At 45.6% G+C, this 27,966-nt stretch overlaps 1 protein-coding gene and 1 pseudogene across 1 annotated transcript; both read right to left on the bottom strand.

Moving 5' to 3' along the window:
- Nucleotides 1-433: 433 nt before the first annotated feature.
- LOC126474753 (homeobox protein slou-like) lies at nt 434-27,521 on the bottom strand. The gene is made up of 3 exons (XM_050102230.1): nt 27,464-27,521; nt 998-1,077; nt 434-892 (listed from the first exon to the last, which is right to left on the bottom strand). The coding sequence occupies exons 1-3, from the start codon at nt 27,519-27,521 to the stop codon at nt 434-436; spliced, it is 597 nt and encodes a 198-aa protein (XP_049958187.1).
- LOC126476875 (5S ribosomal RNA) lies at nt 6,713-6,830 on the bottom strand (annotated as a pseudogene).
- Nucleotides 27,522-27,966: the final 445 nt, after the last annotated feature.

Below are 27,966 nucleotides of genomic sequence, written 5' to 3'. Positions count from 1 at the left end.
TCCATTAGCGTTTATGGACCTCAAGTCCCTGTACAGAAGCTCTCATTGGACAGCTGGACAAAACTGGACAAAGCCCCATAAGGCTTAGGGTCAACGTAGTATGGCCTAGGGCCAACATACATAATCTGGCTTCCATAATGTGTCAGAAAGTTACATTTCAGTCTGAACCTCATCACATTTAAGGTTTCGTGGTGAAGACAGGAATTTGTCGGAGTATTTTGGGTCCAAACAAATGGGAGGAGTTTCCCTGTCGAGCTACTTTGGTCCTGCGACGATTTCACTGTTCAGAGACGAGACGTAGCACAGTGTCCGTTCGCGCGTCTCGTCCCGGGGATCTCGTAACTACGGGAAGCGGGCACCGGGCTTATCGGCTTTGCGGTGGAGGGTGAGCGCGAGGCTATGCGGCGCGGCGCGGGCCGTGAGCCGGCGAGCCTCATGAGGAGTGCCCCAGGGAGTGGTGGCCGGCCAGCGAGTGGAAGTAGGGGTGGCCGTACGGCTGGGACGGCGGCGGCGCGGCGGCGGCGGCGGCGGCTGCGGCGGCGCCGGCGCCCGGCAGGGAGTAGGGGTAGGGCGCGTACAGCAGGCCGCCGTGCTGGTGGTGCGAGTAGGGCGAGCCGCCGAAGGGCGGGCCGGCGACGGCGGGCCCCGCCGGCGGGACCGTCGGCGAGTTCACGTCCATGCCCGGGTTCTGCTTCTTCCACTTGGTGCGCCGGTTCTGGAACCAGATCTTCACCTGCGTCTCCGTCAGCGACAGGCTGAGCGCCAGGTTGAGGCGCTCGCACACCGACAGGTAGCGCGTCGTCTTGAACTTGTTCTCCAGCGCCACCAGCTGCTCGTACGTGAAGGCGGTGCGCGCGCGCCGTGGCTTGCCGCTGCCGCCCCCGCCTCCCGCGCCGCCCCCGCCGCCCCCGCCGCCGCCGCCCACGCCTCCTCCGGCGCCGCCCTTGCCGTCGCCGCCGCTGCCCGACTTCTTCTTCTTGCTGCTGCCGCCAGAGGCGCTCTTGTCGTCGGACGCGTCGCTGCAGAGGTCCTCCCGCACGCCGCAGGAGTCGTCCTCGTCCCCCGTCAGCTCCTTTCCTGGAACACGCGGAATAACCCCAACTTAAAATCGCAATAACTTTTCACTGGCGCTACTACACTCTCAAATTCTCTACCACTAGTCACACGTCCTACCCCTTTTTAACAGTGTCTTACTAGGCACGCGCAAACAAATTCCCCATTTTTGTTAACAGGCGCTACTGTCTCCATGCTGAGGTCAGAAACTTTTCAGACTACCCTCGTATGTTAGATCAAAGTATAAAACAATATGGGAACTCTTGAAAGAAACTACTGCTTCAAGTTATACAGGGTGTTACAAAAAGGTACGGCCAAACTTTCAGGAAACATTCCTCACACACAAATAAAGAAAAGATGTGATGTGGACATGTGTCCGGAAACGTCTAATTTCCATGTTAGAGCTCATTTTAGCTTCGTCAGTATGTACGCTCAATGGAGCACGTTATCATGATTCCATACGGGGCACTCTACCTGTGCTGCTAGAACATGTGCCCTTACAAGTACGACACGACATGTGGTTCATGCACGATGGAGCTCCTGCACATTTCAGTCGAAGTGTTCGCACGCTTCTCAACAACAGATTCGGTGCCCGATGGATTGGTAGAGGCGGACCAGTTCCATGGCCTCCACGCTCTCCTGACCTCAACCCTCTTGACTTTCATTTATGGGGGCATTTGAAAGCTCTTGTCTACGCAACCCCGGTACCAAATGTAGGGACTCTTTGTGCTCGTATTGTGGACGGCTGTGATACAATACGCCATTCTCCAGGGCTGCATCAGCGCGTCAGGGATTCCATGCGACGGAGGGTGGATGCATGTATCCTCGCTAACGGAGGACATTTTGAACATTTCCTGTAACAAAGTGTTTGAAGTCACGCTGGTACGTTCTGTTGCTGCGTGTTTCCATTCCATGATTAATGTGATTTGAAGAGAAGTAATAAAATGAGCTCTAACATGGAAAGTAAGCGTTTTCGGACACATGTCCACATAACATATTTTCTTTCGTTGTGTGTGAGGAATGTTTCCTCAAAGTTTGCTCGTACCGTTTTGTAACACCCTGTATTAGTTATTATGGGATGCTCCGAAGTAATATGTATTGACACACAAAGGAATTACAAACGTGGGCTGCGAGTGGGTAGTGATTTAAATCAATGGGGAAAATTGAAAATTTGTGCCGGGGCGGGATTCGAATCCGAGTCTCCTGCTTAGAAGGCATATGCGATAACTACTGCGCCATCTAGACGCAGTGGTCAGCCTAGAAAGCCTCACATCAGACCCAAATTCTCGACTTATTCACATACAACGAATGTAGTACCCTTTGGCCATTATTTTCATTACTCGAGGCATTTCGCCAATTCCCGTAAGAGTTGCGAACCTGGTGTGCATCCCCACTGAAGATTATATATTAATACCTTCACCTGCTGCGGACATTGATACACATCATTAGGGACAGGCAAAAATGTGTGCCCCCACCGGAACTCGAACCCGGGATCTTCTGCTTACATGGTAAAAGCTCTATCCATCTGCGCCACCTAGACCACAGAGCGCAGCGCGACTGCAGGGACTATCTCGAGCACGCCTCCCGCGAGACCCACATTCTCACCTTGTATGTCCACACACTACATTCGTATCCATATAAGAAGTGTTCATTAGCCGTCTTCGCCTGAGTTATATATGTGTGGTGTCTACTGCTTCGGACATGTGCCTGAGTTATATATATATATATATATATATATATATATATATATATATATATATATATATATATATATATGTGTGTGTGTGTGTGTGTGTGTGTGTGTGTGTGTGGTGTCTATTCTCTCGGACATGTCCGAAGGAACAGACACCCCAGATATATAACTCAGGGGAGGACATCTATGTTCTCTTCAGTGCGGACGCCACCCGGCTCTAACTCTTACAGGAATCAGCGAAATGCCGCGAGTAATGAGAATGATGGGTAAGGGATACTACATTTGTAAGTTGAGAATATGAGGCGGCCGTGGTGGCAAAGCGGTTCTAGGCGCTACCGTCCGGAACTGCGCGACTGCTTCGGTCGCAGGTTCGAATCCTGCCTCGGGCATGGATGTTTGTGATGTCCTTAGGTTAGTTAGGTTTTAGTAGTTTTAAGTTCTAGCGGACTGATGACCTCAGATTTTAAGTCCCGTAGTGCTCAGAGCCATTTGAGAATTTGAATCCGACGACCCAATCGCAGCCCAAGTCTGTAACTGCTTTGTGTCTCAATACGTATTAATTCAGACCACTTCATTATGACTAATATAACTTGAAGCAATAGTTCCTTCCAAGAGTTCTCACATAGTTTTATGCTTTGATCTAACATACGAGGGTAGTCTGAAAGAACAGACACCACATTTACCTTTTGTATTGAGTCTATCGCGAAAGGAAAAGTCACGGGTTGGGTGAGAAGGCAATGCTATTTCAGTGATAGACCATATCTCGGGAACATTCTAGTCCCGTGGAAAGTTGTACTTGGGTGCATCATGAACGATTACGATAAAAGCTAAGTATCACATGAATGTAGGGCATTAAATTCCAACCTTGCTTATCGCAACTTTACCATGGAGTTTATCTGTTTTCTATTTTGCTGCTCTCGCTTGATCTCTGCAGAATATGTGAAGCAGTCCACAATTTTAGGGCTCCGTACCTCTGTCGGTAAAAACGAAATCGTTACAGGATCACTTTGTTGTCTATTTGTCTATCTGTCTGTGTGTTAAGACCCCATTTTCCTCCGGAACGGATAGGCGTCTCAAGTTGAAATTTATGTCACATACTAAGGTCTACGGTCCCTTGGTAGTGTAGAAATCTTAAGCTTCTAAGGCCACGAAATCAAAATATATAAGCGTCTGTCTGTAAACAAATTTTTTTGTGTGGAACTGTTAGAAGTATTAAGTTGAAATTTGTGTCAGATACGGTCCCTTGGCGGGCTAAATGAAGGCAACGGCCTTGCCGCAATGGATACAACGGTTATCGTCAGATTGCCGAAGTTAAGCGCTGTCGGGCGTGGCCGGCACTTGGATGGGTGACCATCCGGGTTGCCATAAGCTGTTGCCATTTTTCGGGGTGCACTCAGCCTCGTGATGCCGAATAGTAGCAGCTCCGGTCAAAGAAAACCATCGTAACCACCTGAAGAACGGTGTGGTGACCTCACGACCCTCCTATCTGCATACTTATCTGAGGATGACACGGCTGTCGGATGGTCACGATTGGCCACTTGTGACCTGAAGACGGAGTGCTTTTTTACTCAATGTAGTCAAAAGATACGCCCATATGTGTCAGGTATTTTGATACTCGCAAGCTCATTAATCAAAACGTTTAGATGAACTGTTTTTCAGTCTTCGTTTCAAGCTAGCCTTCACTTCTCAACGATGTTAGAAGACGCCAGAAACGACCTGTGGTTCACATTCCACGTTAAGCTGTAGGTCCTCTTTATCCTGCTGGATACTTGGGGTAGGTTAGGGACAGGCAAGTCGGCAAAGTGGCGTGCAATAGAGAGACTTGCACGAGACCACTGAGCCACACTCGTATTTGTACCGTTTTTGATTTTGGTTTTTTCTCTTTCTTCTCTATTCTGTACGAATTTCAGTCATACAGTACTAACTGTTCACTCTAACAGAGAAAGTGAGTAATCTCGAATGGTCAGAACTGCACGCAGATGTGCTCAGACTATAAATCGCTCACCAGTAAAACACTGGTATGAACCATCCGCGCGCAAAACTGCGAGTCTTTTCACGAGACACATTTAAATGATCACTTATTGAAGGTCCAAGAGAGGAACTTTGGTGACGTGTAAACAAAGCATCGAAATAACAGGTCAAAGACACACGGGAGTCGGCCGCTGTGGCCTAGTGGTTCTAGGCGCTTCAGTCCGGAACCACGCGGCTGCTACGGTCGCAGGTTCGAATCCTGCCTCGGGCATGGATGTGTGTGATGTTCTTAGGTTAGTTAGGTTTAAGTAGTTCTAAGTCTAGGGGACTGATGACATCAGATGTTAAGCCCCATAGTGCTTAGAGCCATTTGAACACACGGGAGACAATAAAAGATTGCCACCCTTTTGATGTGTTCTTCTTTAGGTAATGTAAGCTCTACATGAGAAGAATCGTTGATTTCGCACGACTTCAGTGTGAAAACCTCAAGTAAAGTCATTTCAACATCACACTTCGCTCTGTGCTACCTAGATCTACATAGATACTCCGCAAGCGACCGTACGGTGCGTGGCGGAGGGTACCCTGTACCAATACTAGTCATTTCCTTTCCTTGTTCCACTCGGAAATAGAGCCTCGATATGAGCTCTAATTTCTCGAAACCTATCTCCGTGGTCCTTAGGCGCAATGTATGTTAGAGGCAGTAGAATCGTTTGGCAGTCAGCTTCAAATGCCGGCTCCCTAAATTTTCTAAATAGTGTTCCTCGAAAGGAACGCCGCCTTTCCTAGAGGAATTCCCATTTGAGTTCAATCTGGAACGCTCCCCTGGTGTTGCTGTCTGCTGAAGCACAAGCAGCACAATGAAACCAATTACACATTGGTGGAAATAGTAAAAGATTACTAAACCAACATAATGTAGCTCGGACGCACAAAGTCAGTACAATGTCTGTGTCCCTGGCAACACAGTCTTACGTACGGGAACTTTGCTACTACCGCCACTCGTTAAATTATAAATAGACAGGTGTAGTATGAAATGAAGACGTAATAGTAACAGTAATTGAAAAACGAAGTGACTGGGAAATTATTGCGAGATGGATTAGTTGGTAGAAGATACATGTACACTATGTGACGAAAGGTATCCGGGCACTCATACGTAATGCGGAATTGACCACGAGATGTCATCAGAGCTGGACCCGCTAGTAAAAACGGGGGATTGGGAGTGTTGCGTCAAACTCATTGCTAATTACCTGACAGACAGTAAAGTGATCGTAACACTCCAAGGCCAATCATCCGACGCCTGTCGGGCAAGAGCGGTGTTGTCCCAAGGATGGGTTTCCTCACCCCTATCATTAAATATTTATGTCAACGATATGCCAACAGTGGTTGGAGTGCAAATAGCGAAGTTTTCTAATGATACGGCTTACTTTATCATCGGAAGACACATCCAGGCCAATATCAGACAACTCCAAGAACCACTCGAACCTGCAGTGGCATGGTGCAAGGTTAACGAAATACAGTTAAGCCCGGCTAAGACGACTGTCATTTATTCAGTAAAAAACCTCCGCAGATGCCTTTTACACTGAGTCTGAATGGACAAGACATTCCATCGAGTACTAATACGACATACTTAAGGATCGCTCTGGACAAACAATTATTCCTCTATAGACATTTACAGGATCTTAGAAAGAAAGCCACTGGAATGGCTAAGAAACCTTTCCCCTTTTTCAAAAGTTTGTACCTAAACACCACAGCTAAGTTACGACTGTATAAAGCTACTAAACTAAATTAAACTCCTCACGAACAGGCCATGAAGGCCCAAAGGCACCGACCGGCCGCCATGTCATCCTCAGTCCACAGGCGTCACTGGATACGGATATGGAGGGGCATGTGGTCAGCACATCGCTCTCCCGGCCGTATGTCAGTTTCCGAGACCGGAGCCGCTACTTCTCAATCAAGTAGCTCCTCAGTTTGCCTCACAATGGTTGAGTGCACCTCGCTTGACAACAGCACTCGGCACACCAAATGGTCACCCATCCAAGTGCCAGCCCATCCCGACAGCGCTTAACTTCGGTGACCTGACGGGAACCGGTGTTACAACTGTGGCAAGGCCGTTAGCTGTATAAAGCAACAGTCCTTTTTAAAATTCTGTACAGCAGTTCTATTTGGTGTCTGGCTAGCCAAACACACACAAATCGCCTCTAAGTAGTGCAAAATATAATACTTTGATGGATAGTTGGTGTCAGCCTTTATACCAGAATAGTTGATCTACATAACGAACTCCATACGGACACAATAAATGGAGTGACCAGGAAGCGGTCGACGAAATTATGTAATAACGTACACAACTTGAGATGTTCAGTTATCATATACTAACATTGGGTCGGACAATGCCACTCCCATAGCACCGTTGTAAAGTACAACGATCACTAGTACAATGAAAATATAAACTACTACATTAGCTGGAGGTATATTACTGGCCAAAGCAAAGGCCCTGATAAGTTAACCCCACAAGTCTACCAAATAAATAAAGTGAACACATATTCCTACTTGACACCAAAAAATGTGGATCGCCGTTGGCCATGTCACGGATTGCGCGGCCCCTCCCGCCGGAGGTTCGAGTCCTCCCTAGTGCGTGTGTGTGTGTGTGTGTGTGTGTGTGTGTGTGTGTGTGTGTGTGTGTGTGTGTGTATGTATGTGTGTGTTGTTCTTAGCATAAGTTAGTTTAAGTAGTGTGTAAGTCTAGGGACCGATGACTTCTGCAGTTTCGTCCCTTAGGAATACACACACATCTGAACATTTGATCGTCGTTGGGACAAAAAAAAAAAATACCGGATGTCACCCGAGTAACAAATCTAAGCCGACTGTCGTTAATTTGATTACGAAGTGGAAACGCAAAAGAAGAATCGCAGCTGAAGCAAGATTAGGCCGACCTCATGTGCTGAAGGACAGGGACCGTCGATAATTGTGGACAGCTGTAAAGAATCGCATGAAGTTATAATATTTCTGACTTTGCAGCCATCATATTCAGGTACAAGAAGCTCTTTTTAGAGCAGTTGAGAAGAAAGCAGTTGCAAGATGACGTAATGTGGTGTGAGGTACCGATGACAGATGGTTTAGTGGGTACGGGTATCGTGGGAAAGACCGCCTAAAGTGTGGTCCTCCTTCGCGATTGGGAGTTGCGCGCCAAAATGACATTCTTCTGCTATTAATATTAAACAAACTAAACAGCATATTTACTTACATTTCATACTTGAAGCATCTCTCAATAGCGTACTATTATTCCATTATTTCACAAGTATTAACAACCAGCAGAATAATGAACAACTGCGAAACTAAAAGGCAGACGAAGCACTTCGGTGATCCTCGGATGGCGCCTAACTTGGATGGCGGGCGAAGTGGTTCGGCTGTAAGATCAGAAAAAAATGGTTCAAATGGCTCTGAGCACTATGGGACTCAACTGCTGAGGTCATTAGTCCCCTAGAACTTAGAACTAGTTAAACCTAACTAACATAAGGACATCACAAACATCCATGCCCGAGGCAGGATTCGAACCTGCGACCGTAGCGGTCTTGCGGTTCCAGACTGCAGCGCCTTTAACCGCACGGCCACTTCGGCCGGCTGTAAGATCAGAGCTGGTTCGGCAGTGTCTGAGGACGGACATGTTGTCCGCCGCGGTATCAGTTAAGACTTAATTTGCAATGTCTAATTTGTGAACAGAGCTGGTACTGCGGTGTCGGGGGACAGACATGTTGCCTCCGAAATTAAATCATTTCTAAAATGACAGTTCCTCGCAAAGAGTTTCTTACAGAGTCAATATTACGGAATCACGACCTACGTGCTGTTTTCTGCGCAGGGGACAACAGCTGTAGAAGACTACAGGTTGGTGAACGTTTATTAGAACTTATGCATTCCACTCAGGGCAGCGGAAGCAAATAGGCGCCTCACGTGTACTGCAGTCTTGGTACAAATGAGACCGGTGACACGTCATCTGTGGTAATGTAGACGAGGTATGAAGAGGATAAATGTTTTTGGGGAAGGGGTTAATAACACGCACGTATATATCACCCTCTTCTCCCCCCCCCCCCTCTCTCTCTCTCTCTCTTTCTCAGCTTGCCGTAAAGTATAGGAAGAAGTCAGTAGCGAGTACCGAAATCCTACCAGCAGTACAGTTGGCACAGTTGCGTAGGGAGTTAGGAGGAAGGCGGTGCAACGATAGAGCAGTTCTTCATTAGCCATATATTTCTGTTCTCAGTGCTAACCTATGATTGATGTAGTCTAAAGGCAGGTGCTACTGGACAGTGGATGATTTGAAACTAGTGAGCTGGAATGATGAACTCCTCTATACACTGTGTCAATCCGATGGAAGGATTTGGGTTTGGCGAAAGCCTGGATAACATTGCCTGCCTTATGTATATTGCCAACAGTGAAGTACGAATATTGTGTTACAGTATGACGATGTTTGTTGTCTTTAGGGTGTGGTCTCCTCATTGTGCTTAAGAAAACGCTAAATACGGAAGGATATAAACATGATATTTCAGCACTGTATAGTATGTGCAAAAGAGGAACAGGAGGTTGTTCACAATAACATTCCTGAAATGAACTGGGCTACCCAGAATCCCCAGTCGGGACTCCCGACCTGAAATTAGTGTAAAACCTTCGGGATGAGTTAGAGTAAAGAATCCGGTACCGACCCAAGCGTCCAACATTGCTACCTTCTCTGCTCTCACCTCTTGAGGAAGAATGGCTTACCATTCCCACACACACGTTCACACACCTCGCTGAAAGTGTTCCCATGAGACTTCAAACAGTCATAAAGGTGAAGGGTGGACACGCCCCATATTAACATCCACTAATGCACTGAAGCGCCAAAGAAACTAGTATAGGCAGTGTGACGTATAATTTTATATACATAAAAATTTTCGGTGCCTACAGTGTCACGTCTTTCAGTGTCACAATTTTTTTATTTTTAAAGGGGATCACTTAAGACTATTTCCATGGGTTCGCCCCTCAATTTTCTCCATCATATCACAAAATTGTCGTCTGATGTACAAACTGAAAAAATTAATTCTTTTAATTCACAGTTTCGTAAATAATTTATATTCAAAACCTTAAACCTGTGTCACAGAACAAATCCTACATCGAGAATACTTTACACAAGTTTAAGGGAAGAAATGCTTCCGGTAATTATTACTGTATTTGTATATCAAAATATGAACAGACTGAAATGAACAAACAGTACATGAGACTATGTCAATCAATTCAACTGTAAAAAGCTAAGGAGCATATTACTAGCAAAATGAGAAATATGCAAAAGTGAAATGCCAAAATGAGCACTTCTCAATCGGGAGTAAATCAAAACAGTCAGAATGGCTGAAAGAGAGCACAATAACATGAGCCATAAACGAATAGGAGCTAGGCAACCAAGCAAATAAGAGAATAGGCAAAAATGAGACGCCAACAAAACGAGATCCGGCCGAACTCTGTCGGCACTTATATACGGTTGCGCTCGTGGCGGCACCTCGCGGCCCGTACGCAACACGCGCGCCTGCGACCGCAATGCACTCTTAGCGCTCGCGCGGCGTCTAACGGCCCGTACGTAAGTTGTGCGATTGCTGTCGCAGGTCGACCCTTAATCTATGATGTTACTGTTGTGGGTTGGCAGGACAGCCAACACCGGGATACAAGAGGAAGCCGAAAGGCACGCGTTTTAGCTCACGCAGGCTGGCGTGAGGTCTGGAACAGGACAAGGAAATTAGAATTTAGAAAAAACGAACGTAGCTGGTGGACTACTTAACTTTAATCCATTAATGGTGAACGTCGGTCTTGGCGGTACATTATTACAGTATCAATAGTAACTGGTAATAGCGCCTTGCTAGGTCGTAGCAAATGACGTAGCTGAAGGCTATGCTAACTATCGTCTCGGCAAATGAGAGCGTAATTTGTCAGTGAACCATCGCTAGCAAAGTCAGCTGTACAACTGGGGCGAGTGCTAGGAAGTCTCTCTAGACCTGCCGTGTGGCGGCGCTCGGTCTGCAATCACTGATAGTGGCGACACGCGGGTCCGACGTATACTAACGGACCGCGGCCGATTTAAACGCTACCACCCAGCAAGTGTGGTGTCTGGCGGTGACACCACAGTTACAGCATGCGTATTCAAATACAGAGATATGTAAACAGGCAGAATACGCCGCTGCGGACGGCAACGCCTATATAAGTCAAGTCTGTATTGTCTTTTACCTGATTCATTTACTGCATTTTTCGGCACCCCCCGTCGGATATTCGAGTCCTCCCTTGGGCATGTATGTGTGTGTTGTCCTTAGCGTAAGTTGAAGTTACATTAAGTAGTGTGTAAGGCTAGGGACCCATGGCCTCAGCAGTTTGGTCCCATAGCAACTTACCCAAGGATTTCTACTAGCCCTCTCCCTTTTACCTGCTTGATCCTGTGCTGCCTTCACAATTTCATCTCTCAAAGCTACCCATTCTTCTTCTACTACATTCCTCTCCCTTGCTCGTGTCAATCGTTCCTTAATCCTCCCTCTGACACTATCAAAAACCTCTGGTTCTTTCAGTTTGACCAGGTCCCATCTCTTTCATTTCCTACCTTTTTTCAATTTCTTCAATTTTAATATACAGTTCATAACTAATAAATCTGATTACCATTATACGCTGAAGCGCAAAAGAAACTGGTATAGGCATGCGTATTCAAATACAGAGATACGTAAACAGACACCCCAATACGACGCTGCAGTTGACAACGCCTGTATAACACACAGTGTGTCTGGCGCAGTTGTTAGATCGGTTACTGCTGCTACAATGGCAACTTATGAAGATTTAAGTGAGTTTGAACGTGGTGTTATAGTCGGCTCACGAGCGATGGAACAAAGCATCTTCGAGGCAGCAATGAAGTGCGATTTTCCCGTAAGACCATTTCACGTGTGTATCGTGAATATCAGGAAACCGGCAAAGCATCAAATCTCCGATATCGCTGCAGCCGGAAAGAGACCGTGTAAGAACGGGACCAACGACCACGGAAGAGAATTGTGCAGCGTGACAGAAGTGCAGCCCTTCCGCAAACTGCTGCAGATTTCAAAGCTGGGACATCAACAAGTGTTAGTGTCCGAACCATTAATCGAAACATCATCGATATGGGCTTTCGGAACCGAAGGCCCACACGTATACTGTTGACGACTACACAATACAAAGCCGGCCGCGGTGGTCTCCCGGTTCTAGGCGCGCAGTCCGGAACCGCGCGGCTGCTACGGTCGCAGGTTCGAATCCTGCCTCAGGCATGGATGTGTGTGATGTCCCAGGTTTAAGTAGTTCTAAGTTCTAGGGGACTGATGACCACAGCTGTTAAGTCCCATAGTGCTCAGAGCCATTTTTGAGCCACAGTACAAAGCTTTACGCCTCACCTGGGCCCGTCAACACCGACATTGGACTGTTGATGATTGGAAACATGTTGCCTGGTCGGACGAGTCTCGTTTCAAATTGTATGGAGCGGATGGACGTATACGGGTATGGAGACAACCTCATGAATCCATGGACGCTGCGTATCAGCAGGGGACTGTTCAAGCTGGTGGAGGCTCTCTAATGGTGTGGGGTGTGTGCAGTTGGACCCCTGATACGTCTAGATACGACTCTGACAGGTGACACGTGCGCCAGCATTCTGTCTGATCACGTGCGTCCATTCATGTCCTTTGTGCATTCCGACGGACTTGGGCAATTCCAGCAGGACAATACGGCACCCTACACGTCCAGAATTGCTATAGAGTAGCTCCAGGAACAGTCTTCTGAGTTTAAACACTCAAGGAACACTCTTCTGAGTTCAAACACTGCACCAAACTCCCCAGACATGAACATTATTGAACACAGCTGGGCCGCGCGGGATTAGCCTAGCGGTCTGAGGCGCTGCAGTCATGGACTGCGCTGCTGATCCCGGCGGGGGTTCGAGTCCTCCCACGGGCATGGGTGTGTGTGTGTTAGTCCTTAGGATAATTTAGGTTAAGTAGTGTGTAAGCTTAGGGACTGATGACCTTAGCAGTTAAGTCCCGTAAGGTTTCACACACATTCGAGCATTCGAACACAGCTGGGATGCCTTCAACGTGCTGTTCAGAAGAGATCCTCGCCCCCTCGTACTCTTATGAATTTTGGACGTCCCAGCAGGATTCACGGTGTCAATTCCCTCCTGCTCTGCTTCAGACATTAGTCGAGTCCATGCCACGCCCTGTAGCGGCAGTTCTGCGTGGTCGCGGGGGCCCTACACAATATTAAGGAGCTGCACTAGGTTCTTTGGCTCTTCAGTATAGATCTTCGGATACTTTTGATCTGATATTGATTAAAATCGCGTTGGAAAAAGTTGAAGAGTGAAAGTAAATGTAGGCCGGATCAAGATTTAGAACATATAAACCAAATTTTGGAGGCTGTTGCGCTTAACAGATATTCAGAGATAAAAGATTAAGCGCAAGTCAGAAATAAATCGAGAAGGGCATCAAACAAGCTAAAGGGCAGCAGGTGTTTTCTACGAAAAAATCCTAAATACTAAATATTAGAAAATATGAAGTCATTGCGATCAAGAAATTAAAAAAGTTCCGCAAGAGCACATCTAAAGAAAGCTAAACTTTTCACTGAAATCCACAAAAGTTTTCTCTGACGGTTGGGTGCTTATGTTTGTCGAGTGCCATCAAAGCTGTGATAATAGCCCCGTGTCCTGAGGCACTGGTTGAGGTACTGTTGACTAGACTTTCGTTCCGATTAGTCAAGCAATTAGGCATCGACTTTTGAGTCAAACGGAGGACACGAAAAAAAACTTAACGCCGAATTCATAGTCCGGCATCCCTCGGAAGCGTCCGCTCGAAGAAGCGAATGATCTGGCAGTCTTTTCGCCGTCCTCCCTCCTTGCATTTAACCATATAAGACTCTCTCCTTGTTCATAATCTTCCTAAATGAGCTCAAGTAATTAAACTGGGCTGCTAATTAGAGTTGCGAGACTGGGGCGGCGCGGGCGGAGGCAGGGATTGTTTTAAAGACCAACTAAGTGTTTAGTTAAATTCAGCGTTTACAAGAAGCGCCGCGGGCCACGGCGGAGCAAAAAGGGTTGAGGAGCGGGCGTAGGGCGGAAGACAGGGGCTGAGGTATAGGCGGGAGACGGCGATGATGTAAATTGCGGAGTTCCGCCGAAACATTGGTTTCAAGTTGTTGTTCTTAAGTGGAGAGCGGGAACAATCTAGAACCTTATCCGCCGTCTCCTCCGCTCCGCCACATTCCACACAAAAAGTAGCAGTAGCAGTTAATTACTTGTCGGAAAACCTCAAGAGGACTAATTAGGGCTTAATGAACGCAAATTTGAAAGACTAAGCAGAGCGAGGAGAAGACACAGAAGGGAAGAGAGCGAGAGGGAGGGAGGGGAGGGAGAAAGGTGGGGGGGAAGGGGGTGGGGAGACGAAGGTTCGGGGCGCTGCGACGGTGCTGCTGCGGTGGCGGTTTCTTAATGAGGGCGCCAGAAGCGTCGGTAGCTATGGCGGCGTGATTAGGCCTTCGCATTACGCACACGCTGCCGCCCACGGCCGACCAGGGCGTTTACCGCAGCCCGGCCGGAGGGATTCCGGGCACATGTTCAGACCGGGAACTGGACGATTGGCAGCGTTCTGGTGTAGAAGTTGATTCGAAAGGTAGCGCACACATTGAAGGAGCTAATAAGTCGAAATACGAGGGCCGTTCATTAAGTAACGTACCCCTTTTTTTTTCTCGATCAATTTCAATTGAAAATATGCGGAATTTATTGTGGGGCATCGTGACATATTGCCGACTGAGCCCTTATAGTTTCATGAAGTTCCGACAGGTGGAAGCGCTATACGTTGTCTGCAAAATGGCGTCTGTAGCGGATGGACGTTCCGAGAGGAGAGCTATCATTCAGTTTCTTTTGGCGGATAACCGGAGCACCACGGATATCCATAGATGCTTGCAGAATGCCTACGGAAACCTGGCAGTGAACAAAAGCACGGAGAGTCGTTGGGGGAGGCGTCTATCCATCATCGAAACAAGATTGCGCAAGCCTGGCCGATCTCCCGCGTGCATGCTGGCTGCAGACAGTTGTGACTGTTGCAATGTTTGAACGTGCGGACACTCTCATTCGAGGCTCTTTTGGACGGTGGATTCAAAAAACGGTGGATGAGTACGCAGCAAAATATACACTCATGGTCGTAAATTATGGAAAATGCTGATACATTATGAAACAACGCTATGGTCGGCGGTTTGCGGGTTTATACCACCTCGGGGTACGACCATGCGGTGCATTTGACCTGCGATCGTCGCACTGTGGCGCTGGCAGCAGTCCACATACGCAGAGGTGTGTTGGTGCATGTCAGAGTACGGTGCAGCGAGTAAGTGTACAGACGTTTTCAGACGTGCTAATGGCGACTGTGTGTTGAAAATTGCTCAAAGAACACATACTGATGACGTTATGAGGGGTAGAATGCTAGGGCGACTGGAGGCTGGCCAAACACAGCAGGTCGTAGCACGGGCCCTCCGCGTGCCACAAAGTGTGAGCTCAAGATTATGGCAACGATTCCAGCTGACAGGAAACGTGTCCAGGCGCTACAGTACTGGACGTCCACTGTGTACAACACCACAAGAAGACCGATATCTCACCATCAGTGCCCACAGATGGCTACGGAGTACTGCAGGTAGCCTCGCTCGGGACCTTAGTAAGGCCACTGGAACAGTTGTCTCCAGACACACAGTCTACAGACGACTGAACAGACGTGGTTTAGTCGCCCGGATACCTGCAAGGTGCATTCCACTGACCTCTGGTCACAGGAGAGCCTGGTGTCAAGAACACATTACATGGTCATTGGAACAGTGGTCCCAGGCTGTTTCCACGGACGAGTCCAGGTATTGTCTGAATAGTGATTCTCGCCGGGTTTTCATCTGGCGTGAACCAGGAACCAGATACCAACCCCTTAATGTCCTTGAAAGGGAACTGTATGGAGGTCGTGGTTTGATGGTGTGGGGTGGGATTATGGCTGGTGCACGTACACACCTGCATGTCTTTGACAGAGGACCTGTAACACGTCAGGTGTATCGGGACGTCATTTTGCACCAGTATGTCCTCCTTTTCAGGGATGCAGTGGGTCCCACCTTCCTCCTGATGGATGATAAAGCACGGCCCTACCGAGTTACCATTGTGGAGGAGTACCTTGAAACAGAAGATATTAGGCGAATGGAGTGGCCTGCCTGTTCTCCAGACCTAAACCCCATCGAGCACGTCTGGGATGCTCTCGGTCGACATATCGCTGCACGTCTTCAAACCCCTACGACACTTCAGGAGCTCCGGCAGGCACTGGTGCAAGAATGGGAGGCTATACCCCAGCAGCTGCTCGACCACCTGATCCAGAGTATGCCAACCCGTTGTGCGGTCTGTGTAAGGGTGCATGGTGATCATATCCCTTATTGATGTCGGGGTACAGGCGCAGGAAACAGTGGCGTTTTGTAGCACATGTGTTCCGGGACGGTTTTCTCAACTTATCACCAATACCGTGGACTTACAGATCTGTGTCGTGTGTGTTCCCTATGTGCCTATGCTGTTAGCGCCAGTTTTGTGCAGTGCCACGTTGTGTGTCACCACATTCTGCAATTATCCTTAATTTGTGAGCATGAGTGTAGTAAACGACTCCGCTGCAGAAAACCATCATTTGAGGAAACTATATGCTTAGAAAGTAACAACTTTGTTACTGTGCTATACTGGAAGAAAGCCTGGGAAGATACTGTAACTGCGGATCTCAAGAAATTCTAATGTAATCCTGTAAACCCGACTGGCTTTGATCTTCCAAGAAACACCCAAGTAATTCAAAGCCCAAGGCAAACGTGAGGACTCGTTGTATAAATGGAAACCAGATCTCCGAAGTGCTACAGTGAAGGAGAAAGGCAGACAATCCAGCGTGTAGTGCAGACATATTCATTAACAAGGAGAATACGCGTACTCGTCGTCACCAATTTCGTGTTTGTATAGCGAGGAGCCGTCTTTTTGTTGTATGATAAGAGAAGGGATGTGGTAAAAGCTGGCAAGTAGCCTACTTTTCTCGAATAGCACCAAGGGCGAACCTAGCTTTATGTGACCTTACGGACGGACAGTCTTTGCGATGAAGTTGAAATGAAATGATTATGTCCCTGGGCGAGGAAAACCTCCGATCCGACCTGGAATCGAACCCGGTACCCCACAATACAGAAGCAGTAACACTAACAGGCGCCCCCTCTCCCCCTCCCCCCCCTCCCCCCCGCTCCCACCCCACCCGCTCTAGACCTATTCCACTTCAGACGTTGGCTCCTAACACCCACACTACTCCCAAACTATATCTAACCTACAAACAAAAATGGCTCTGAGCACTATGGGACTCAACTGCTGAGGTCATTAGTCCCCTAGAACTTAGAACTAGTTAAACCTAACGAACCTAAGGACATCACAAACATCCATGCCCGAGGCAGGATTCGAACCTGCGACCGTAGCGGTCTTGCGGTTCCAGACTGCAGCGCCTTTAACCGCACGGCCACTTCGGTCGGCTTAACCTACAAACAAAAACTATCTCTAATGCCACCGCCACTTTCATCCTGAAAGTTAACTAGAACAGATTTTTGCCACCATTTTAGGCTGCAACCACAAACAAAAACGAAACACGCATAGACCACGGGCTGCAGTCGGCAAAAAACACTGCGGGAGAGAACTGAAATTTAATGCGGGACATGGCGTGAGCTATGGAGATCAGGAACGTCACGCCCCCACTACTTCTCCTTCCCCTTGCCAGGCAAATATTGGCGGGAAAAACTTCATCCACCATTAGGCTTCGAACCGACTACTTGCGAGTCGAACTCCATGCAAAGGTTCGCATCAGCGACTTTACATTTGTCGTACGTCCCACGTTGATTTCTGTGGTTATTTCACCCTGTGTCGCTTGTCTGTTAATAATGACAACTCTATGCAAACGCCGCTACGCTCGCTTGTACTGTGACAGCGTTGTCCGTGGTGAGAGGTAATGCCTGAAATTTGATGTTCGCGGCACGCTCTTGACACTGTGGATCTCGGAACATTGAATTCCCTAACGATTTCCGAAACTGAATGTCCCATGCGACTGGCTCCAACTACCAATCCGCGTTCAAAGTCTCTTAATTCCCGTCTTTCGGCCATAACCACGTCGGAAACCCTTCCGCATGAATTACCTGAGTACAGATGACAGCTCCTCCAATGCACTTCCTTTTTATACCCTTTTTACGCTGTACTGCTGCCACCTGTATGTGTGCATATCGCTTTCCCATGACTTGCGTCACCTCGCTATACACTGAAGTTAAAAATATTTTCGATTCCTAATTGTGTCTTTCTGATTAAGGATTTGGAAGGTGACATAGCAGTAGAAAGATGATAAATTATAATCTTCTCGTTGTTTTCTCCTATTTCATTATACTTCAGTATATGAAGGGGAGTAAAAAGGTAATAAACCGAAGTTCTCCTTTTTGTTTTGTTTTTAATTATTTGTTTACTTAACCTGATCTGATGAGGCTCATCAGACCGTCTCTTACATCGGACCATGGTATCACACGTACAGTAATTTTTTTACGCATCATAGTTTCCTAAGAAACAGTTATTTCTTTTTTTTTTCTTTATTGATTTTCAATTCCCCCCGAAGGGGGCGGGCTGGCAGCAGCTTACTATGCTCCTCTACAGCCTACAGACTTCTGTTTAAAAAATGAAGAAGAAAGAAACAAGAAAAAGCAGGCGATAAAATGGTGATTTAAAGTGTAAAATGGCGTAAAAATGCGGAAGGTTAAAACAGAAAGCAAAAGGGGTTGGCAATGTTGATAAAATACACAGGAATCAGACAAGTAACATAGTAGACACACAATTAAAAATCATGGCGACAGTCTGGTTTCTGTTCGCAAGTGAAAAAAAAAAAAAAGAGAGGAAGCACACCCAGCGACAGTATGATGGCTGTTCGCTACACGTCCCAAAAGACACAACATGGAGCATGCACTGGAAAAACACACTGTAAAACACTGCACGAAAAAGGCGGCACAAAGATGGCACTCCCGATCCAAGGCAGATGGGGGGGGGGGGGACGGGAGTAGGGGGAAAACAAGGAGGGAGGAGAAGAAAAAACGAAAAGGGGGGAACCAAGGAGGGAGAGGACTAATAAAGGGGGAGAAGGGCAGACGCGAGACGGAATGAGAGGAGGCAGAGGAGGGAAATGTAAAAGGACTTGGGGGAGAGAAGGGGGCAAAGAGAGGGGAGGTGGGGAAGAAGGAGGATGGAAGGGGGGAGAGGGAGCCCGGGAAAAGGACAGAGGAAAGGAGGGGGAGCGTTATTTCTTAGGAAATAACTCTTTTAGTATGACAAATAGAATCAAAATGATTTGAGTGTCTGAAGTGGCAATGTAAGGATGATTGATTTTAAAAACAGTGAAATATAGTTTTTTTTTATCTTCTTCCATTTGGTTAGACTTGTAACTACTTCATATGGAGATGCTGATATTTGTGTGTTGGAGTAAATAATACTTAAATAGTTCAGCATGGTGTGAGTAACTGTAAAAGGTGTACAACATTGCTTCCGCCTTTTGCCGATAGGTAGCGACAACGGTAAGTAGCGGTCAGAAGAAACAGATCGCAGACGTCAGGCAGTTAGCTTCGGCCTCGGTCAACACAACCTCATTCAAACATTAGTCGATTTGTGTCTGCATCATAAAGTTGTTATTAACTGAAAATTACGAGCCCAGTTCTCGTCATTTGTGGGAGGTGTTACTGTTTTGTTTCAGTATGAAGAAAACAGCGGCTGAGTCTCATCGAACGCTCTCAAGTACGTATGGTAATGGCGCTATTAGTGAAAGAACGTGTCACGAGTGGTTTCAACGCTTCAAGAACGGTGATTTTAACGTCGTAGACTGGCGAATTGGTGGAAGAGAGAATGTTTTCGAAGATGCAGCATTTGAGACATTGCTGAGTGAAGACTCGCGTCAGATTCAAGGAGAATTGGCTTGATTAGTGCGAGTGACACAGCAAGCCATTTCAAAACGTCTCAAGGTTATGGGCATGATTCAGAAAGAAGGAACTTGGGTCCCGTGTGAGCTGAAACGAAGAGACGTTTGTGAACAGTTGCTTCAGAGGCAAAAACGGAAGGGATTTCTGCATCGCATTGTGACCGGGGACGAAAAATGGGTTCCTTACGATAACCCTAAACGCAAAAAATCATGGGGATATCCCAGCCATGCTTACACGTCGACGGCCAAACCGAATTTTCACGGCTCCAAGATCAAGCTCTGCATTTGTTGGGACGAGCCCGGCGTCGTGTACTATGAGTTATTAAAACCAAGTGAAACATTCACAGGTACTGGTTATAGAACGTAATTAATGCGTTTGAGCAGAGCATTAAAAGACAAACGGTGGCAATATAGCGAGAGGCACGATAAAGTGATTTTGCAGCACGACAACGCTCGACCCCACATTGCAAAAGAGGTCAAAACGTGCTTCGAAACATTAAAATAGGTAGTCCTACACCACCCGCCGTATTCTCCAGACATTGCTCCCTCTGGCTATTACCTGTTTAGGTCAATGCCGCATGGCCTGGCTGACCATCAATTTTGATCTCATGAAGAAGTCACAAATTGGATCGATTCGTGGATCGCTTCAAAAGATGAACAATTTTATCGACGCGGGATTCGTACACTGCCCGAAAGATGGGAGAAAGTAGTGGCCAGCGATGGAAAATACTTTGAATGATACATGTGTAACCAATTTGTTTCATTAAAGCCTCAAATGTTGGGAAAAATGGCGGAAGCAAAGCTGTACACCTTTTACTAAAATCGATTCATTGATTGATTTGGGGGAGGGGACCAAACAGCGAAGTCATCGGTCCCATCAGATTAGGAAATGATGGGTAAGGAAGTTGGCCGTGCCCTAACAAAGGAACCATCCCGACATTTGACTGAAGCGATTTGGGGAAATCACGGAAAACCTAAATCAGGATGGCCGGACGCGAGTTTGAACCATCGTCCTCCTGAATTCGAGTCCAGTGTTCTGATCTGCGGATGTTGTTCTGCCTCAGCTACTGAAACGTGTTAGTATTCGGAAGTGAATCGTTAATAATAATGATTTCGTGTGGTTCAGTGGCCTTGTACAAGTCTTTCAGTTGGACGCGACTTCGGCGACACGCGCCTCCACAATCTACCCCTTGGCCCGTGTCCTACGTGAGCGACAGAAGCGACCGACAGCGAGCGACTTCTGGATACGTGACACTCCAGCGGCAAGCAGCAGCTTTAGGCGAAACGCTCGTGTCTCGTGCGTGCGAGCGGCCATGTCGCGCTATAACATGGCTGCTTAGAGCCAACCAGCTGTTTCCATAAAACTGAAGAATACTGTAGCTGGAGAGTAAGGCTAGAAAGTTATGTTTACTTAAGAAAATAAAGCCAAAAGAAATGCTGTGAATGAAATTTATGAAGGGAGGAATCGCAATGCAAGAATTTCATAAATATCGTCAACTACGAAGACCACCACACTTCGAATACACGTGAATCAGCAGAGGATCATTCGACTATCTTATCAGTAAATTAAATAGGAATGTTTTTTTACATGATCAAGAGCTTTTATCAGCCAATAAATGCGGAAGACTGACTGAATACAAGACTAACTACCTAAATACATAGATTGATAATACGAAATTATAGGTAGTTGTGGTGTAGAGGTAGCGTTACAGTACGTAATTGCGTGCTTCAGAAAGGTCCTGGGTTCCTTCTATAGTTTAACTGACTCAGTTACAATACTGTACACTAACTTTTATGTATACTGTATGAAATTTTGCAGATATTTGAAGTTGCGAACGTAATTCAACAACAGTCAGTGTTAAGGCCAAGCGTTTCAATTAATCTAAACAGTCTGTAAAAGTAAAGCATACGAAATTTTTGGAAAGAAAGTCGAACGTTTTGTGTAATGATTTGTCTAAAAGTATGAAATAAAAAATATTAGGGAAACGTTTGGTGCACCTCATTTTCTGTTTGCGATTTCGAGCATCATTCAAAGGCACGTAGAACGTTTCTCTGATATACTTATTGCTTTTACACAAATAATTTCATAAAATATTTGACCGATTTCTTTCATTTTTCATTTTCAAGTTTTATTCAGAAAGCATGATCTTACTGACTCCTCGTTTGCCTTCCTAACATACTTCATTCGAAGGAAGCCTTTTTGACATTTAAATACCCCACCAATGTATCTTTTTATGTGAAAAACAGCTAGGCCTTGAACAGACTTCATTTACATAGCTTAGCAGCAGCTTTCCGTGAAATATTTCATTTTTTCCCCAACTCATTAATTAAGTTTCCGTTAATTACCCTGATTACTTTCAAGCTGTTAAATATTTTCATGCAAAACTAGGCCTCATTCTGGTCACTGTGATACCCCGTTTACCTTTTTCTCTCCCTTTGTTTGGCTATGAAAATTCGTACAAAACTTCGTGGTATAATTTATAGGGAGTCTTGTTTTCGCTCTGCTCACGCGTTTACAAAAACGTATCGAGTGTTAAAATAGTCCTTTCTGCGTGCTGTCATTTCCAAAAATCGTCGTTTCGATATCTCAAACCGTTTATGTGATACGACGATTTTTACGATCACTTGATTCCCGAAGTGCAGGAAAGGTTCGGACGCGCCGCGAGCGACCCGTCCGTGGATATAACAACCAATATCTCAAGAATGAAGAGAGATATCATTCCGATCTCAACTTTAAATACAATTTAGATGTATTGGTTACATTTCATACGCAGTGATGTATGGCCTTAAATGAACTATACGGAAAGTCTACGCAATGTGATTTTACCTCTGCAAATTCTTAAAAATTTCGTGCAGCCATGTACCCAATTTCGTGCAGCACAGTAACTATGACGAATAAAAAACTATATTCAGACTTTTCTCGTTGAAAGATATCAAGCTATAAGATTTAAAAGAATCAAATTTTTTCACCGAATAGTATTCTTAAAATCGGATGACAAGTATTTCATAGCTGCCGTCGCGTGTGCTCCATTGCTTTGCCGAGAAGACACGTGGCTGTCGCTGTGTGTCGCGCGTGCTTCAGCGATAAGGTTCAAACACGTTTGAATCCAAACGTCGCCAGTTGCAGCGAGAGACAGGCAGCGACACAGATGTCGCTCACGTAGGACACTTCCATAACTATACTTATGATTGTGTTTCGTCGCTTGAAGTTGTCGCGCGCTGTCGGTCGCGTCTGTCGATTACATAGGACACAACCTTGGTCCTACAGGGGAAGGACGACCTATAGTTCAACATGGAATCCGAATCACGTGTCGTTGCTGACGAATCTTCACATCGTTGAGAGGTGGAGGCTAGTTTAAAGGCGGACTCTTAAATGTCCGGTGTTCCAACGTGATTCGATCCCGCGACCTCTTGGTTTCCAGGCACTTACTTTACCACTTTTCTTTCTTTTCAACCATTAGGTTAAAAGTCTTATCCTCTACCGACGGTTTTTGTAAAGGGCCTTCCCTCCTCAAAATTTCGCATAATGTGACTGGATGTCTTTCCGTGCTTCTTTAAAATCATATTTTTTCTTCTGGTGGAATAAAGGAATTTTTTTTCTTCTGGCACACTGATTTTCTTTTCATTTTAGCTTAATTTGTAACGATTTTATTCTTTTTTTGTATTCTCATTCAAGTAGTTTTAAATGAAAATCAGTTATTTAAGTACCCATTGTAATGAACCTTGCCTTTTCGGAATCCCCGCAAGTTAAACCGAAATGTCCGATACCGTATAAATTTTAGCAATATTTCGGTTAATTTGTTTATGTAAATTATATTTTTTCTCATCTGTAGATATTTCTGAACATATCTGATTGCCAGTAAGCCATTATTCTGATAATGTATGAGATCCGTTCAAAAAATACCGGAACATTCGTAATTTCGCGCCAGTGGTGGGCTGGAGCGAAATGTGGTTGGCATCCCTGCACGCGGCAGTTTTTAATGTGTAAATGCCAGTAGTGTCATTGTTGTATGTCTGTTAGTCATTTTTCAGTGCTGTATTGAGTAGAGCGTTGTGTCGCGCAGTTTGCGAATTTCGAGATGGCAGTGTTACAGGAGCAACGTGTGTACATCAAATTCTGCGTGAAGCTCGAGAAAACCTTTACAGAGACACACCAAATGATGCAGGAAGCGTACGGTGATGAGTGATTAAGCCGTACTCGGGGTTGCGAATGGTTCACGTGGTTTAAAAATGACCAGACAGATGTTACAGATGACTTTCGTTCAGGACGCCCTTCGACGTCAACCGACGACGCTCATGTCACGAACGTCAACGAAATTGTGCGTGCCAATCGAAGACTGACTGTCCGAGAGATTGCAGACGAATGTAACATTTAAGGTGGATCACGTCATGAAATCCTGACACAGCATCTTGGAATGCATCGTGTTGCCGCCAAGTTCGTTCCACGCCTCATGAGTCGTGCACGACTATTGCACAAGAAACGAAATCACTTTGCTGCCTCATCCTCCGTACACTCCAGACCTGGCCCCAGTGGACGGACGTTTTTTATTTCCAAAGTTGAAAACCCCGTTGAAAAGACGAAGATTTGCAACGATAGACGAGATAAAAGAGAAATCGCAGACGGCGATTCGCGCGATCCAGCGCACCAAGACTGCTTTCGGAAGTGGAAACGGCGTTGGGAGCACAGTATCAATTGTGGAGCAGAGCATTTCGAAGGATATGATACACAATAACTAAAAGGTAAGCATAGAAAAAGTTTGTGGACGAAGTTCCGTGATTTTTTGAACAGACCTCGTATTGTAATTATTCATATCAATCCATTCCGTAGTATCGATCTTGTACCATGAAAACTAACAATTACAATTGTCGACTTAAATGTTCTAATAGCCTGTTTACAGTATATATAATACTGTTAGACTTCAATTTTCGTGTAAACAAGTCTTCATTTATAACTTTTCTAATTTTACTATCGATAATGAAATGGATTTTATAAAATAACTAGAGGCTCCTTTTTTAATATGATCAAAATTTGCAACCTTTGTTATTAACCATTGGGGCTATAAATCTTCATCTAATTAATTATTTTCAGAAAACAATATATAAATAAAATCTGAAAAACAACTTTAATTAAGACAGTCATATTAATACCAATTTGGATTATATCCAGTTCCAGAAGGTACTGGAAGTTGGACTCGTAATGTATGATGTAGTTTTCAGACCAAGTGCGTCAAATAGCATCACACAGTCAGATTGGGTTAAGATAGTGTCAGGGTGGTTTTAGAAGCTGTTGAGTCTGTTCAACTACCTTCCTTGTCTAGCTCAAGAAAGTTGCACAATAGATAAAGAGACAAAGAGACACTGGCAGTCAGTCGAAAAGACTTGAACTATTATAGGAAGATAGGAACAGTAACACTATATACTATATAAAGAAAAGTGTCCGCTTGTTTATTTTATACAAACGTACCGTTTTTTTTTCAGTCTTGATCACATTTTGCACACTTTAGCTTGAAGGCAAGAGGAAGATCACTACCTGCATAAGATTTCGCAATCTGACTTGAAAAATTTATGTATGTGATATATAAAGAGGAAAGGTTATTAGCAAAAATTTCGAAAAGTACTTGACCGATTTACTTCAAATTTCTACATTTGAAAGAAACAATAAAGAAAATTAATGAAAAATTAAATGCCTAACAGATATATCGTGGTAACCTGACTATAATTTCTGTCGCGGGAATAAATTACTGTGGCAATACCCGTCTTGGAGATAGTACCATCAGATCTCACTAGACCGCGGGCCGAGCGAAAGCTGGAGAATTTGAGAGAAACATGATTGCGAACTCTTATTTATTGATTAGTTGCCTTTGTTACATACGAAATATACCGTAGAAGATATTTTAGTCCTGTTTCACAGTTATTTTTATTATTAAAATCCACAATGCCGTACAAACGCTAAGCCAGGTCGTGGATATAGTACCAACAATAATCACTAGATCGTGGGCCGATCAAAAGATCGAACACAAACCGAGATATCCCGAATTGGGATGTAAACTGTCGAGCAGTTTGAGTCGCGCTCACAAACCTACATAAAACAGTGAAAACCGAACTGAGACAATAGAATACGAATTCTCCAAAACCGCAATGAGATACTCGCCGCAAAATATAACAATAGATGGCGCAGCTAATCATTTTTTCATTCGGGGTAAATTTAAAGTATATGGAACATTTGCTTGAAGAAATGAATTAAAAATGCTAATACAAAATCATATAGTTCCTATCGAAGTTTAACAGAAACAACAAAGTTCTGTTTATCGAAGATAGATAACAAAGCACAACAGCGCACGCTAGCTGTTGTTGGGGAAAAGTAAGTTTCGCAGTTTGCGGTAACGTTGACCATACTCTGAGCGACTCACTATTTACTTGTTCTGGCACGCAATTTGAGTTCCCCATTTGATAATAATTTGTGATAATTTCTCATAAACGCTGAATTCGTACTGCCCAGATAAGAATAACTGGTTACGTTGTCTCCATACAGTCCTCCATATAGTGTGGTGCTTCCCCACAGTGTCAGCGTTATTTTGAGTGAATTCATGATTCAGTCCAGATTTTCAGAAAACTATGCTCTTTGATAACCTCATATTTATTGTGTCTAATTAGAGCAAATAAACAATTTATTATGCTCAGATTTGATTTAAATTACAAAGTGTTTTAAATTCTCCTAAGCGACACAGTAATAATAAGTGTAGTCTGTTGCACACCTAAGCTTGTAGTTCTCACAGTGACACTGTTATCGTTGTGCACCATAAGCAAGCTCAGCGAACATTCTCTTATTATTGTTTAAGGTAATGAGCATTGCACCCGCTCGTCTTGTCGCTTAAAAGCCTGTTTATTGACTGTGGAGAACTGTGTCTATTGCCTCTAGGATTACAAGTTTGCTGTGTGTTGTTTCATGACTATTTCGCTAATGTCCCTGCAGTATTCAGACGTAATAAGCAAGAACATTTTATAGCAACGTTATACCATAACGCAGATCCAGGATCACTGTCCAAGCAAACAGCTAACACTTTCAATTGCTAGGGAAGATATGGATGCACCGATGAGGTGTTCATTACTAAACGGTCCTGGACCCGTCATATGACTGAGTGCTTCTTAATTCCTGTTCGACTCTTTGTTTGTTTACGGTTCAAAATGGTTCAAATGGCTCTGAGCACTATGGGACGCCTCACTCCCCTAGAACTCAGAACTATTTTAACCTAACTAACCTAAGGACATCACACACATCCATGCCCGAGGCAAGATTCGAACCTACGACCGTAGCGGTCGCGGGGTTCCAGACTGAAGCCCCTAGAACCGCTCGGCCACAACGGCCGGCTTTGTTTACAGCCTTGTGCAGCCACCACATCGCACATATCGGCACATGACAGTCCTGGGTAGGATCGTAACACGTGCTGTTACAATAGTAAGCGTTCTTGCTACTCATGGGCCACGTTCCTTCCCACGAGGATTCTGCCATTCACGTCACGTTGTGACGTCACAAAACTCGACCAGCCCCACGTTTACTTTCACGTCCCCTGCCAGAACGGCTTTACCACGGAATCCTCAATCCAGTCACAAATTTAGCCACGTGTCGCTCGACAGAGAATGACGAAAATCGTTTTGGACGGGGCACAACAGAGCCCTCTGTCTTCACTGAAGGGCAGCAGGAACGCTCCCCCCCCCCCCCCCTCTCTCCGGCCGTCGTCGGCCACTTTGCGCGTCGGTTGCGGGCGGGCGGTGTCGGCGGCGGTCGCCATGGCAACCGGCTATCAAGCGCGAGTGTTGACACAGTGGCCAGCTCCGCTCCGCTCCGCGCCTAAACCAGTTTCATTCAATTAATCAATGGGGGAAACAGCGCCGGCGCGCCACGGGGAAGAAAATAAACAGCACATAAAAACTTGATAATTAAAACTCTTCCATCCCCCACCCCTCCCCCCTGTCCTGTCCGGCTAGGGCCCTCTCCGGGCTGCTTGCGTCTTCCGTCCCGCCTCGCGTAAATTAACTGCCCGCTGTGCAAAGAAATTGCTGCCGCACATTCGATAATTAAATTAAATAGACAACGCTGCGACTCGGTATGTACACTGGGTTCTTTAATTTGCAATTATTGCGAATAAGCCTGTCCAAATATTACGAGTGAGGGAATAAACAAGGGTAAATCCCGCCGGTCCGCCGCAAGTACCTCTGAGACTGTTTACTCTGTTC

The sequence above is a fragment of the Schistocerca serialis genome, chromosome 4, assembly GCF_023864345.2.
Source record: "Schistocerca serialis cubense isolate TAMUIC-IGC-003099 chromosome 4, iqSchSeri2.2, whole genome shotgun sequence".
Taxonomy (NCBI): domain Eukaryota; kingdom Metazoa; phylum Arthropoda; class Insecta; order Orthoptera; family Acrididae; genus Schistocerca; species Schistocerca serialis.
The sequence above is the reverse complement of the archived record's forward strand: the minus strand, read 5'-3'. Positions and strand labels throughout refer to the sequence as shown.